This window comes from Nelumbo lutea, chromosome 1 (genome assembly GCF_056320005.1).
Source record: "Nelumbo lutea isolate HS-2025 chromosome 1, American lotus-T2T, whole genome shotgun sequence".
Lineage (NCBI taxonomy): Eukaryota > Viridiplantae > Streptophyta > Magnoliopsida > Proteales > Nelumbonaceae > Nelumbo > Nelumbo lutea.
In genome coordinates, this window is record NC_142684.1 from 74,352,606 (window position 1) to 74,368,869 (window position 16,264).

The window sequence follows — 16,264 nt, forward strand, 5'->3', positions numbered from 1 at the left end:
CGGTAGTACGAAAAGAAGTCACTGCCCACAACCGACCACACTGTACTGACCTGCACCGGCGAAGATGTGACACGACAATCCAATTGTTGGACATTCTTTGCGCCAAGGAGATGTCTGAAGTGAATAACAACAAACAAATGAACAAATAAAAGACATGTAGTAAAATTTTGAAGGTGCTACCTCTCATGACCTTCATTCAGTGAAGTATAAGTCTTTTTTATCCAGTCATATTAGTCTTATAACCAGTTAAATCCTTCAAACTACATAAATCGAAATGTAAAGAAATCTTCTCCCACGATTGAATCAAGCAAAAAAATAATAACTGATTCAGCTGAACTCTGTGAACTTAACAGAATTTATTTAAAAATTATTTGATGCCCCAACTCCCAAAGGACCCAGAGCACAAGAACCTTTTACAAAACTAAAGTCGGTTTCAAATAAGCATTCAATCTCCAATCTAAAATAAGAAAAAACAATCCCAGAGAATAGATATATGATAAAGGAAAGAAAAGCTGAAACATTTCTAACCATTAACCCGAAACTTGACATTATGAAACAAATAAATACTCTTTCTCATATCGGTTGGTGTTTAAAAGGAAAACAAATAAATAGATGAAAGAAACTCATTTAAAGATTAGACCCCACGCAGTAAAGAACTCAGTGAAGCAAAAGAAACAGTACACAGTGAAGCATAAAAATATATATATTTAAATATAAGGGAAAAAAGAAGAAAGAAGAAAGAAGAAAGAAAGAGGGCAAAGTAAGAGGAATTACATGCGAGAACGGATTGGCTCTGCCATGAGAGAAGAATCTAACAGGCGGCTGGACCTTCAAATGACTTTTTTCAGGGAAGGTTGTTCTGTAACAGACGGGTCTCTGCACTTGTAGAGTGATCTCCATTGTTGCCATAGAATGTCTGTTCGCTGATTACGTCTTCACCACAGACGATGCAAAAATCTTCGATCGATGATCGATCGATGTCTGTCTCTATGCAGAAATATAATAATAAAATAACAAAATACTACAATAATAGTAGAAGAGTATTATTATATTAACGTTAAAAATAAGAAAAGAACAAGAAGGGCTGAAGATGCACCAAGTGTCTAATCCTCAGCTCAGCTGATAACAAAGGGGCCCAGGATTTTGTGTGGCCTAGTCAACTTATAGACCGTCGGTTTCTGTCCAATAAATCAGCCCTGTAAATCAACGTCTCAGATGAGCCATAGCATGAATGTTCGGGGTTTAGATTTATGTACTGATTCCACGTACGATAATGAGCGGTTCCGCCACCACGGGCCGTAGCCTATAATGTCCCATCATTTGCACTATGATGGGCCCCACGTATTGTTCCAGTGTGGGGCGATGTGATCGTCCATGACATTTTCTGAAATTGCTCTTATATATTATAATTAGATTATTGTTATTAATTCAATTTTTTAATATTTTTATTGTTTTTCAGAAATTAAAGGCCGGACTGTGGAGTCTACTTTTCATGATAGAATTGGGCTATGTTCAACTATTCTCTAGTCGACACGTGTCAACACTGGTGGTTACATGAAGATCTTAAATAAAGGGGGCCTTTTGAAACATGGCATGTGGTCCATACCTAAGCAAAGGCACCAGAGAACCCGGGCCACGAGAATCTTCATGGGATTCGGGGATTATGCGGATCTTCCACAACCGGTAATGGTTGCTCGGGTCAACCCGCGTCCAACCAAACCGCATACACCCATTCAAGAAATCGAGGCTGCATGGTGTAAAGAGTTAGGGTCCGTTTGGCGTATCTTTTTGTGAAGATCTTCTAATACTTCTTACAGTTAAAAGATGCATTGTCAATATTGAGCTTTTGCATGAAGATCTTAACAGCCCGAAGCACAATTAGTAGTCTCGCGTGAGAATTAAACGTGAAAGACACGAAAAGCTTCATTTGAAGCTTCTCGAAATCAACCTAAAATGGGTTTTTCACATCTTCTCAACGTTCCATCTTTTGGCGGCTAGATCTTTCACACGCCAAACAGAAATATACCAAAATTCAGTCTACTTCACTTGTAAACAGCCAAAAGATTACACGGAAAAACATGTCAAACAGACACTTAATAAAACTTATGTTTTTAGAGTCTTGGGATTAAAAATTTACCCAACACCACACACATGGAACAATATGTGAGTTGAGGTGAGTTCATAAAGAGTAGCTACCAATCAAAATATTCTAAATTATGGTCCATGTGAATTAATAAGTCTTATAATAATGTAAACCATTAAGGGACATTATAGCCTTATAGGTACCTTTTTCGTTTGAAACCAATTATTCAATAGGTGAATTTTGGTGTATTTGGGCTAATGGTTTTATTGTTTTAGTAGATTAAATTAGATGGCGTTCGGTAGTATACAAATATTGTGGATGGGACCATTTTGGTCCTATCCACGATAAGATATGGTGTTCTGCTATATGTGGATGATTCCCGTCCATAAATTAGTGTGGACAAGGATGGGTTACACCCCAATTTTATCATCTATAGTACTTTCTTGTGGATGGTCTACATTATGGTGTTGATAGTTTGTAAGAAAGTTTCAATGTTGCAGTGGTTAAATTACTCCCATTTTATTTAATCTTTTAATAATTTTAAAATTTTAAAATTTTAACTAGAGAATGACCCCGTATTAAGTATGGGGCTAGTATTTTTTTGATAATTTTTGTTTTGTTTAAACAAAAAATGTATAACTTTTTATTATTATTTCTTTATTTTTTAAAGATGATTTGTATTGTAATTTTTAGTTAATTAATTTTTATTGTTATCATTAAGTATTTAATTAATGATTTTATTATCATAATATTTATTATAATTAAAATTTTTACTATAAAAATTTAAAGATTAATCAAAATGTAATATTTACTTAATTATTTCATTAAAGATTAATATTATTTTTAATTAGTAATGGTGATGATTATTTTCTTATATTTTATTTAATTACTAAGTATTGTTGTTATAATAGATTTTCTAGTTACACTAAATTCTGGTAATTTACATAATTTGAATGCACAATCAATTTTTTTAAGTTTATTATTTATTTATCAAAAATTAAACTAAAAAAAACTAATATGGGTCTTACATCTTTGTAATTGACAATATATTCTAACCTATTTTATTTGAAACCTCCTATTAATTTATGTTTTTTAGTTTGATTTAAGATATTAAATAAGATCTTATTGGTAAGCAATAACCCACTTTATTTGGTATTTACTATTCATCTAATAAATTTATTTTGAGTTATTTTTTTAGTTAAATTAGGTTGCTTCCTAAAAGTTAAATCAAGTTTGTAATTAATAAAGTATTTTCTTTTTGAAAAATTCATTTAAAAACAACTATTCGTTTATGGTAATCTTTTAATGGGTCCCACCATTTATATTTAATAGACTATGAATAAACATGTGTTAAACTAATAAATAATTGTATATTGAGAATGTTTAGGAGTGAAATACCCACTTGTTGAATCATATTTCTTGAATTAATAGGATGCCACATGTCTAAATGGTGGTAGTGGGTTGTGTGCTTTAGCATCAACTTCTTAGAAAATGCCACACTTTCCAAAAAATGAAAAGGCCACATGTTTGAATGGTGGGGGTTGTGGGCTTTAACAACAACTTCTCAAAAGATGTCGCAAGTCTAAGCTTCCAGAGAAATGAGAAGGCCATGTGTCTAAATGGTGGGGGTTGTAGCCTGAAAACCTTCCTTTAATATATATATATTAGATATTTTATTAATAAAATAATATTTTTTAATGTTAATTCTAGCACAAGTGTGACATTTCTCCTTCTCAATTTTTTTTTCATTATTTAAATATTAAATTTTTAATATTTGTTATCAACAAAATAATATTTAAAATATTTAATTTTTTATTTTTTAATATTTAAAATAATATTTTTTAATTATTGAAAAAATGCAATTGTTATCTACATATTGATGCCTTTTTTTAATTTATTTACTATATAAAATGCAAACTTTATGATCGACTATGTAGATCTCCCATAAAAGGTATATGAGATACATGGAATAAAAAAGTGTGATTCATACCACACCTATAAAATGCCACCATGGGTGACTAGTCCAGTCCACACAATCTATCCACAATTCAGAATAGCTGTGGACTGTGGTGTGGTGTGGAGTGGTCATTGCCACAGGGTATAGTGTGAACCATTCCACACCCACAATTTCTCATCCATACTACAGAACACCCCTTTAGGTTTGATTTATAATTAAATTATTTTTTAGAGATGAATAAATTTTATTTTAAATTCTAAAACCAAAATTAGATTTGCTTAGCATTTTGTAAAAGAGAATTCCCCACACCACACAAAGAAATATTTAACTAGTCTTTTATCCCTGATGCTAGCATGTTGTGTATCACTTGCCATGTGACCAATTACAAGTGAACATGCAAGCACGCCATTAATCCTTATATATCGGTAACTAATGCTAACAACGAAAGGATGATTATAAAATGAGTTTGGGTCACCTGCCAATAAAAAAAATGTTCCAACACCCTTCCAACATCATCTTAATATCTTATACCATAGAATTGTCATACATAGCAGTCCCACTTTTATGGTGGGTCCTAGTCTCAAGGTGAGATGTGTGGTGTCAGATCATGTTACTAGTTTGTTAAACTATATGTTTTATTGGCAGGTGATCACAATTCTTATAAAATTTACTAATTATTTATATTTAAATGATAAGAATTTCAGTCTAGTCTGAATCTCCTATCCAAAAACCCTACTTATAAGATACAATAGCCGATGAATTGAGATATGCTCAAGGCCTCACATGCACATCTCAGCGTGTATTAGAAACATCTCCCAAACTTACCAGGGAGATGTTTCCAATACGCAGTTGGGATGGGCTGTGTGGTGGTTGTGGGACACAGATGTGAATTCCCATGAATGATAGATAACATACAATAGATATTTGGTGTGTAGTTGTCTTTTATCGGGTAGGAATTAGGAATTATTAATGCAGTTCAGTTAATCCTACTCATTAAGGTAATTTTTAAATTTTTATTTGAAAATTAATAATGTACCAAAAAAACTGAAATTTAGGCTATAAAAGTGGCATTCTAAGATACTTACCCCCCTCAAAAAAAAAAAAGTGGCATTCTAATATCAATTAACTAATTATAGTCATCCACATGATGTACCAAGATTTCATCCAGCCCATCCAAGTAATATACTACCCACTTGAACCATACCGTCATTGTCCCCTATTAATAAGGCTTTGCTAATGTATATTAAGGTTCAGTTTGGAAGGAGTATAAATAGAAATATGTACAGTGTAAAGTCCTGTGTTTTGTATTATTTTATATGTATTTACACTTTACATATTTGCATTTGTATTCCTTCTAAAGTCCAAACCGAGCCTACCTTCATTTGAAAAGATTATAAATACAGATATGTTGACTGCAAATACAAATACATGGATGAAAATTACAGCACTTGTATTTGCACTGAACTAACACATTTGTATGTATAATTTTTCCAAACGGAACCTTAAGAACTATCATCAATGTATAAATGAATTAACAATGAATAAATGGTTAAATAATTACAATTTGTTATAATTAAATAAGCGATAATCCAAATCACGAGGGAATAAGTGCACGTTGAGAGGGTAAAGAACCTCTCTTGTTTTCAAATTTGTCATTGCTTTATTTGCTTTTTTTTTTTTTGGTTTCTTTTGATACATTGAGAAGATTAACACCAGTGGGTTGTGTTGGTGTGCTATCTAGCTACTCCTAGCTAGCTGAACTTCAATTAGGTGGCGAGCTGAATCAATCTGCAAAACAGTGGATTAGAAAACCCGGGGTAGCTAACCCGACAAGGTCGCTCCGATGCTTAAATAAGTACTCATGCTGTGAATGCAAACTGAATGCTTGAGAGCTTGAGTGCTAGTGAGTAGAGTAATCACGCGTACCTTTGTCTTGAGGTTTCATGTCTTTATATACTGGAGTAATCGTGGGCCTTACAAAAGAGCTCCGGGATCTCCGGGCTGTGGAGATGAGGTTTGTTCCATTTTTGAAGGGGAGTAATATGCAGATAAGGTTTATCATTTACCTCCGATTCAAGCGGAGTTGAGATGAGTTCTCATTGTGATATTGGGAAATTCAGGATCTGTTGGCTCATCTTGATCTCGAGAAATTCAAGATCTATTGGGGAGGCCTTTGGAGTCGGTTGAGTGGCGTTTTGGCTCATTAACTCTGAACTGGCACTTCGATTCTTTAGTCTCGAATTGGATTGGGTGTCAAAGTGCCTCTATGCCGAAGTGATTTTTCTGGGTTGAGGTGGCTGAATACCCGAACTCCGAATGTTGCGAAATGGGCTTGCCTGACTGAACTATCACCCTTCGATCAGATCATGCCAAATCACCCTTCATCAGACTGCATCAAGAAAAATCATTCCAAATCACGAGGGAATTATTGCATGTTAATTGAAAGGGTAAAGAACATCTGTTGTTTTGAAATTTGCCATTGCTTTCTTTTGATACATTGAGAAGATTAACACCAATGGGTTGTATCAAGAAAAATCAAAAACCTAAGGTTCAAGGACAGATAACTAAGAAGTGAGAATTGATGCTTCGACATTGTTACCCTCCCGATGGGTGTGGTTAGTGTGGATGTAGTGATGTATGACACTCTTCCACCATAGACCTACATGTCCACTGTTTTTTGCCATGGGTGTGTTTAATTTATCAAAATCTCGTAAATAATTGTCATGGTTTTTAAAATCGATCTGAAGATTGAATTGGTCAGGGGTTCGGTTATCGGGTTGAATAGTTGGTTTGTTGTAACAGAATCGATCACCTGACTGGTTCCTGGTTTTTCCAGTCCGACCATTCGGTTTGGTCCGATTTTAAAAACCATGATAATTGTTATAATTTCTTCACTAAGCTGGACTGTGGGAAAGAGAAATGATTAAGTGGATTTATAGTTCGTACTTCATATATCCATGCATCCAAGAATTTCCTTTTTATTTTTTCGGATCGATTTGTAGTTTATAAAGGAACAAAATATGCAAAGGAGATTAATCAGAATTCGGATTCAGTCATCAGGAAACTCATTTTCATTGCATTAGGAACATTTGCATATTTGTATATTTTAATGGTGAAAAGTACAGCTGCATGTGGTTGTGAAGACACATCTACCGTGCATTTTCAGGATGCCTAGCACGAGCCGAGATCTGCTCCTCACAAATGGGCGCCTCACAGGCACATCTACCGTGGATTGAAAACATCTCCTATGATCAATAACTAATAAGTATGGGAGATGTTCCCAATGCATGGTAGGATGTGTATAAAGTGCCTATGAGGCGTCAGGTGTGAAGAGCAGATCCGGTCTCGCCTTACACATGCTGACGATCCAAACCATAAGTTAACGAATACTGAGGTTCGAAATCTCCTTCCAAATTAATAAAGCTCCATACCAGCTGGGAACGCAAATGCCAGCTCTTTTTCATTTGCCGAGCAAAAGGATTGTTTTCAGAGGGTACGATACCAGTAGAACTTTGACGAATAAAAATCCCATAATGAATTTTCATGAATATCATGTCTCATTTGATTTGCGGGAATAGGGGTTTTGAATTGAAATCAGAACGATTCATCCAATTCTAATTATTTAGTTGAGTAGAATGGGAATCTTATTCTCATTGTTGGTGAAATAGTATTCTAATAATTATTCCTTCTTCTCTTGAGAATAAAATTTTACCTATTTTATTTAAATTTTCATTCCAATTCCTATTTACTAAACAGACTATAAAAGTAGACCATTCTCATTTTGATTTCAAAAGATTTTCATGCTGATTTTGATTTTAATTCCGACTGCCAATCAAACGGGCCCTCTATTCGTTCAATTGGTTAAAGATTATGAATATAATGTTTTCCGGCATGGTAAATAATAAATCCCGAAAAAAAAGAGTAAAGTAGATAGTTTTGCTGCATGTATCATCCACTTCCATTTCCACTCAATCTGTAACAAGTGTGTCGTTAGCCTCTGTCATCCGGCCTTCTGATCCAGCAATGCCAACTGCCCACGTGACAGTAAAATCTCTTTTCATGTTAAAAGTCTAAAGATTAAGGACTAGTTGATCCGTGATCGTCTCACGTGTAGTATATGTTTGGCATTTTCTGTCTCGTTTATGGTGAAGGGATATCAGCCAAGAGCTAACTCCAGCGTTCCATATTGCCTCACCGCCAGGAAAACATTCTAGAACCGCCATTGCCTTTAATTATCTGCCTTTTTGGCAACAATAACACGTGTCCCCACATGGGCAATAATGATATTCAAAGACATTAAAAAAGGTATACAGAGATTTTTTTTTTCAAAAGAATTAGAAATGCATGCATCCTAAGGGACTATAGATAACGCTGATTTACAAGCTATATATGCTAGAATATGTGCAACTTGATTGTTTGTTCTATTTATATATATGCAAAAAAAAAAAAAAAAAAGACTAATGAAGGTTTCCAGAAGTTTGGCTAGTTGCGATTGAGGTAGCTTTTCAATTCGGAGTTTTGGCTTTGAGATGTCCTGCAAAAAAGTTTTAGGCTGCATGGAGTCACTGTATACTACAATGGAAGATAACTTTTGCTTGTTTGCTGCTTCTAATCCTGAAATTAGCGCCTCTAGCTCCGCGTCATAAGGGTAGGTTGCCCAACAAGGTGCTCCTTCATAGATGATTTCCTCTCTTGATGATCGATGGAGGATGAAAGCTCGTCATGCACTTACTGTTATAGGATCATAAGAGCCATCAATTTGCAAAGTGGCCATTCCCCTAGGGGGTTTTCTGTGATCTGTACATTAACACAACTTCCCAAGACTTTTTGTTCCTCTCGTGGTAGGTAGGTACTCCATTTCTTTATGATTTACTGGGGGGTATATGTGATGTTTTCAAACTGCTTTCTGTTCCTTGCATTCCATATAAGATAAAATATTACACACCCCCTTCCCATGATCTCTATTGCTACTTCCTTTGCATGTGCTGACCTGAGTTTTTGATACCGGTGGTTGGATATTACAACCTGGGCTGAGCACCATATGGCTCGGGTGAAGTGGCAGTGACAGAAGAGGTGGTGGAAAGTCTCAACCTCGTTCGAACACATCACACATGATAAGTCTGGCTGGGCTAACTAGCGGTGGCTTTTGTCTTTTGTGGGTACCCCCTCCCATAGCATTCTCCATACAAATAATTGGAATCGATATGGAATTCTCAGCTTCCAGAGCAGTTTCCAGTAAAAGAATGTCGATGATGGTGAGGTCACTTATGAGGAGAGGAAGTGATATACTCCCTGCTTTTGTTGACTTCTAGATAGGTGTGTCTCTCTCCAACTCATTGTTTGGGGTGATGTTTAATATATGGGGGATTGAGTGCTGGTCCACAAACCGGGACAACTCTGTTTGATTCCAGGCTCCATCTGAACTTAGAAAGTCTCTCACTCTCATACTTGGGTTTTGTTGAGCGTTTGGAGCTGGTTTCGGTAGCCCTCCGTTTAGTGTGGGGATCCAAGAATCCTGGGATGCCAATATTTCCGAACCATTCTTGACCATCCTAAGAGTGTTTGGTTTGAGTGTGGACAGGAGCTTCTGGGCTTGTCGCCACCATGGAGAACTGCTATTTCTTGGTTTTCTTGCATTGAACTGATTGGAATTAGGGAAGTATTTCTGCTTGATTTGTGAACTCCACAAGCTATTTGGGAAGGCCATGAGCCTCCAAACCTGCTTACTAAATAAAGCTTTATTCATCCTTGCACTTTGCTTGAAACCAAGTCCACCACAAACTTTAGGAAGACACAACTTGCTCCAAGAGACTGTATGTCTCTGTTGAGAATTCCACCAAAAGTCTTGTGATAATTTATCTATTGTTTTATGGAATTTTTGGGGTAGTATTGTAGTTGACATGATATTGTGGGATTGACTGCAAGACCGACTTTACAAGTGTGGTTTTACCCGCTTGGGATAGTAGATTTGAGCTCCAATTTTTTATTTTTGTTGTTATTTTCTGTTGGAGCTCCTTTTGTGTGCTAGCTTCTTTGTCTTTCAACATCAATATGACTCCCAAGTATTTATTTCCCACTAATGGTTGTTTTACTCTGAGGACCTGACTGGTTATTTTCCTATGGTGTCTCGACACGTTGGTGCTAAAAGCCACTAATGACTTGCTAGGGTTGGATTTCTGACCTGAGATCTTTTTGAATTGGTGGACTTTGCTAAGTTCACTTACTTGCTTAAGGTCATCTCGATTGAAAAGGATGCAGTCATTTGCAAGTAGGAGGTGTGTTATCGGAGTGCTGGCCTTAGTTAGGTGAATACCCTGAATTTGGCTAAGGGTTGTAGCTTCATGTAGGGGTGCAAGTCGGAGTGATCTATTCTTATTTAGGGGTACAAGTAACCCAGGCCCAACCCCAAAATTTGGGCTTAAGGCCCGAGGTCAAGTCCGAATTTTCCAACCCGAGCCTAGCCTGCCTTATAAATTGTTGCACTTGGGTTGGGCTTGGGCCCGGGTCAGGCTTAGGTTGGTCCATGAACCCACTCTAAAATTATACACATATAAATGTATTTATGCAAATATACATAAATATATATGTATGTAATATATGCAAAATATCTATATAAAAGTTATATATGCAAATATGTATATATATATATATATATATGTAAATACGTATGTTACATTTACATAGATATATGTATAAATATATACAATTGGGCCGGGCTTGGGTCGGGTTCAGGCTACCTAAGGGCTAGGCCTGGGCTAGGCCTGAGCTCGGCCCAAAAAATAAAAAAGCCCGACTTCTTGGGCCCAAGCCCAGCCCAAGGACTGAAAATCCAAGCCCAGCCTATGTAAAATTCCAGGTTTGGCTGGTTCGAGTTCGGGCTGGGCCTGCCCAAGTTGCACCCCTATTCTTATTGCCCATTTGGTTCATATGAGAATTAGAATTGAAATTGGACTGCAGTTGGAATAAAATCTCATTTCTAAGAGAGAGTAAAAGAATATCCATTGCCTCAAGAGGGAATGTTATTCCACATTCAACCAAATTGTTGGAATTCGAATCGTCCATTCTGATTCCAGACCCCTAATCCCATAAAACACAAGATCACTAATAGAGGAAAAAATAGTGTTGAAACTATCATAAATAAAATAAGTCAAGGGTAAAAGACTTAAACATATATACCATGGTTTTTTATAAATCGACTTAAACATTCTTTGAGTTGTTATGATGAACTTAAACATACCTCATGACTCTTTTACCCTTTATTTTCTTTCAATTTTTCAAAAAATAAAAAACAAATAGATAAGAAATCCATGTTTACCTGCCTCCATTCTTTATCGATTCCATGAGTAATCTTGCAAAACTTACTCAATCTCTTCAAATTTAAATTCTTCCAATATGTATCCATCCCACATTTTATTCTCCAACAAACATTTCATCCCACATTTATATTATTTTCTCAATGTTAAACATGTTTGCCCATATTTTAAGCCTTAGGCCCTCAGCTGGGCTGAAAGGTCAAAAAGCGTTGTTATGGTCTCCGCTGGATTGCATTTAAGATTTTTTAAGAAGTGATTTAATACTATCAATGATTCTAATTCTAATCTTTCGTAGGATAAATTTTATTGTTGGCTTTTGCTTTAGGTTTAGGTTTTTCGATTTTTTTTCCTTCTATCTCGTTAGTTTTTCATTTCTCTTTTATTCCTTTTGTATATTTGGTTTTAGTAATCACCTTGCTTAGATGGTATAAGTCTTTTGATATGAGTTTTTGATACAATTTATGGACTGCAGTTTACTCTTTTACATCCCAATGAGTTTAAATCAGCCTCCCACAAGACTGCCCCCCCTCCCCCCCAACGTTCTACAGCACATCCCCATCGTGTATTGGAAACATCTCCTGATGATAATATCAGAAATGATAATGTCATCATCGGGAGATGTTCCCAATACACGACGGAGATGTGCTGTGGGGCATTGTGGGGAGCCAATTCGGTCTCCATCCCAATATCCTCTATTGAAACATAAGAAATTCTATAATCAGATTTCCTTTTTCCTCATTTTTTAAGAAAATGGGTAAACTTGTTGGAAGTAAGGGTGAGCATTATTCGATTAAAACCGAAATACCGAACTGAAAATTTTGGTTTTGATTTTTTTGGTTTTTGGGTAATTCAATTTGATTAATTCGGTTTTTAGGAATTTCAGTTTTCAGATTTAGAAATTCAATTAACCAAAAAAACCAAATTAATTAAAATTTATTATATATATATTAATATATTATATATAATGTATTATAATGAAATTCAGTTTCATAATATATATTTTAGGTTATAAGATATAATATTATATATTAATAAAATTCGGTTTTTAACCAAAATAACTGAAAATCAAACCAAAAAATTTCGGTTTTATTATAATTCAATTTTTTTTATTTCGATTTTAAAAATTTTGATTTATTCAGTTCGGTTTTTAACAGAATAAACCGAATTAATGCTCACCCATAATTAAAAGCTTTATGACTTTCTTCTTGAGAAACCCTATTTTTGTGTAGGACCTCTCATCTTTGGAGTTCTCCACATCGCATCTCCTTTCTTTTTGGGCAGGGACAACGGAAGGAAATCTCCCTTCTCTCCATGCTGAGTATATGATCAAAGCTCTAATCCGTTAATGGGCGTAAGGGGCAAAATAGAATTTAAAGAAATTAAACGATTTCACATGTGATGGGAGGGTATGTTTAAGTTTCAGTGGGTCAGTTCACAATAAACTATATTTAAGTCTAATTGAAAAACTCAAGTATGTTTAACAGTTTAAGTCAATTTATAAAAACCTAGGGTGCATAAGTCTTTTACCCATAAATAAATAAATAAATATCCCGTATTTGACCAGAGGATCAACCAAATATGGGGCTTATGAGATAAATATTTCATGTGAGGAAAACCAAATAATCTATCCATTCAATCATGCAAGTAGATATCAAACCCCAAAAGTAATCTTGCTGATGATACTCTGATTCGTGTACCCTCCCAAATTTAAAAGCAAATATGACGATCTTGTATTGAAGAATTGACCGACATGGCAATTAGAAACAAGAAATGAGACAGGGGAGTGGCGATTTTATTCAATACATTACTGTAAGGAAACACTTCACAGTTCACACAATTCCTCTGAAAGTATGCCCTTTGCAATATTGCATCCTTCAACTTACATCTGAACTGTTACTTCAGCTCGAAAATCAACTCTAGAAGGTGGCAATTTGGCAAACCACACTTCCTTTATATTGCTTACTATTCCTTTATCGTATGGATTGGGAGAATCAATGTAATATTGTCGAAAATTCTCATAAGCTGTCTGCAAACAACGAGCAAAAGAAAAAGAAATAGAGAGAACTTTAGCAGAAGAAGTTGCAGAAATCAAAGTGACTGAAAAATCCTAGCTGGGGACTTTTTATAAATAAGAACTTGCATTGGTAAAACAAATTTTAATTTATAGGAAATCAATACTATTGAATCAAACCCTTGGCAATAAAACTGCACTGAACACATCTTGGCTACTACTCACCTGGTTGAGTGCAATCAAATACGTATGAAAACTGGCAAGGCCACCAAGAAACCAAATAGCAACAAAGCTGAACGTTGCCAGTGCAATTGTCTCTGGGCAATTCCTTATTGTCCCAAACAGTCCAATGCTGGCCTCTGAGATTCTATGTTTGATTCTATGACAGCAGAAGATGAAGATGTAGACAAAGAAAACCATGGCTGAAGATACGAATGTCAAGTAAAACCTGTAGTTTCGCTGCACATGGAAGGTATAGGAACATCAATATCGCTTATTATATACTTCATTAGGAATTTAGGACTCATGCATGCATGTATATATGCAGGGGTGTATACCAGTCCAATACATTGGCCGATCCAGGGACAATGGTGATCAAATTTCTCTACACAGTTATCGCAGATTGCACAATGACTACTTCTTGGTGGTCTGAAAATCTTGCAAATCCGGCAAAATTTCAGTTTCACTTCCACTCCATTGACAACTACCTTAGTTTTTCTTACTTTCTCACTTTGAAGAGTATCTGCCTCTAATGATAAGTGATTGCCTCTTGGGATTATTCCTGGGTCTATTGAACCAACAAGGACCAGGTTAACAAGAACCTGTCAAAAGGAAGTTAAAAATCTTGTAATTATTCAGTTTCTATCTTCTTTATCCCAAGGAGAAAGAAGAGGAAGCTTTGCATCTATACTTACAAGTACTGTTAAAATCACTGCAAAAGTGATTACGAGACTGGAATGTTTCAACAGATCATCTCCAACATAAACACAAAATATCCAGCCTGAAATAATTACAGAAACTGTTGTTAAGAGTAGGCCTCTCGGATCTGGACCATAGATGAGACGACCTCTGAAGAAAAATACCTGCATTATAGAATAAATGAAGTTAGTGATAAATGATCATAGGAAAGATAATACGATTTAAATCAGAACTAAAGCTTAATTGACAGACAGTAATACTTTGACGGAAGTTCTCAATAGTCAATACCCAGAAGGTAAACTCATTCTTTTGTATTTTTCTATTTGTTTTCCAAAAGAACCTCACACTTAAACAGTCTCCAGTAGTCTTGTCTTGTAAATTACAACTCTGTTCAGTTCTTCTGTTATCGAAGGAAATGCAGAATACAATTGTGGGAACAGAGAAGGCATGCCTATCACTTATCATATATAGTTCTCTTCCTTCGTAATCTTTCTATCTTTCTATCTCTTTTCTCTATTTATTCCTTCTATATATGTTTAGGGAAGAAGAAGAAGAAGAAGAAAAGAGTAAATACAGCAATTATATACATTTTTCCCCGGCCAAACTTGGTAAACTCTCGTAATTCGTTCGACCCCACCAAGATCTGGACGTTGACCCAGACCAACTTTCTTCAATAAACAATCAAATAAATCTTGGCAGGCCACTCTAATATCAAATTCTGACCCCTTTCTGCCATCAAAATTCCCGAACTTCGAGGATGAAGACTTATCTTCATAAACTGTAGATTCAAACTCTGGGTGAACGGCAGTGAATGTTATTTCCCCGGCTTCTGAATCTTTATTAATTGTAATCGGGGTTTTGTTGATAGAAGAAGCCATCTGAGTATCAACGGGAAATGAGTTCATCATTTCCTGTCTCTTCTGTAAGTTCCAACACATAACCGTTGGGAACCAGATTATATTATGCAACCAACTTTCGAAACTACCTGGTTGTAACTGTCTCTCGTCATCCGTCAACTTTCAAAAAAACTGAAGATTGTAAGAAGCAAGCATGCCGTTCGATCAAAATCAGGTCTGCTGTTAATCTATGTTTATCATTGGAGGGTTCTGAATCTTCTGATTCATTAATAAGCTTAAGCTTGCACATGTGCAGAGCAGATTTTTCTAACTTTAACCCATTCTTTAAAAAAAAAAAAAAACTTTAACCCACTGGTTTCCAGGTCAGTGGTTTGATCATCTGATCTAAACGGATGATCCGTTGCAATTTAAAAAAATAAAAAATAATTATAATTAAAATAAAAAACGGTTAAAACTGTTGTATGGATCGCTGTCTGGGTCATGTTGCTGACCAAGTCAGTGGTTTATGGCAAGATTCCATTTCCAACCATCCAGGCCAATGACTATTCGAAAATCATACTGATTAGGCTGCATTTGGCATTAAGGACTTATCTCCTTTTTTGCTGTGAAAAGCTCAGTATTTGTAGGGGTATTTTAACTAAAAAAAGAGATAAATCCGTAAAATAAGAAATGCGAAATTCAGCCTATGGTTGCTCGAAGAGGCCTGAACGCCCCAACCTGGCTACCAACCGACCAACATTTTACCTTTTACCTGTTGTGTGTTCGTGAATCTTGATAAAATAAGACCTGACTTGGATCCACTTTATCGGGTTTGGATCATCCTTAGAACTGATTCCAATCCCATTTTGAGATAGGATTAGCTGAACGCTAAACCCAATAGCTATTGACCAAGCTGTGGCTATGAATCAATGATAACACTCCATGCCAATCATAAAATACATAGGGATGACAATTTTGCAGGAATTTTGGGGTATTCAACCCGTTCTGAATTTAATAAGTCATGTTTAAGGTTTTGGATTTTAAATTAAAATCATATAGGGTTTGGGATAGATTTGGGTTTTGACTTTAGGCTATCTCACACCCGATATTTGGTTTTATTTGATGTGAGTACCCATTTCCAATATC

The 16,264-nt window shown here is 35.5% G+C and overlaps 2 protein-coding genes across 2 annotated transcripts in view; both read right to left on the bottom strand.

Moving 5' to 3' along the window:
- SS3 (starch synthase 3) overlaps positions 1-1,339 on the bottom strand; it is an 86,843-nt gene extending 85,504 nt beyond the window's left edge. The window contains exons 1-2 of the mRNA XM_088964561.1: positions 775-1,339; positions 51-114 (exon numbers count right to left, since the gene is read on the bottom strand). Coding sequence (XP_088820687.1) covers positions 51-114; positions 775-909 — 199 coding nt within the window. The 5' untranslated portion in view covers positions 910-1,339. The remainder of the gene's footprint in view (positions 1-50; positions 115-774) is intronic.
- Positions 1,340-13,113: 11,774 nt separating this feature from the next.
- Positions 13,114-15,315, bottom strand: LOC148875376 (putative protein S-acyltransferase 7). Its single transcript, XM_088946833.1, has 5 exons — positions 14,870-15,315; positions 14,279-14,446; positions 13,922-14,185; positions 13,590-13,823; positions 13,114-13,379 (listed from the first exon to the last, which is right to left on the bottom strand). The coding sequence occupies exons 1-5, from the start codon at positions 15,218-15,220 to the stop codon at positions 13,233-13,235; spliced, it is 1,164 nt and encodes a 387-aa protein (XP_088802959.1). The 5' UTR covers positions 15,221-15,315; the 3' UTR covers positions 13,114-13,232.
- Between the last annotated feature and the right edge of the window lie 949 nt (positions 15,316-16,264).

Coding starts and splice junctions, on each gene's coding strand:
- LOC148875376 (XM_088946833.1), bottom strand. CDS start 15,220: ATGTGTTGGAACTTACAGAAGAGACAGGAAATGATGAACTCATTTCCC. Junction 14,447..14,869: donor AAGTTTGGCCGGGGAAAAAT/GTATATAATTGC, acceptor TCTATAATGCAG/GTATTTTTCTTCAGAGGTCG. Junction 14,186..14,278: donor CAGTGATTTTAACAGTACTT/GTAAGTATAGAT, acceptor TCCTTTTGACAG/GTTCTTGTTAACCTGGTCCT.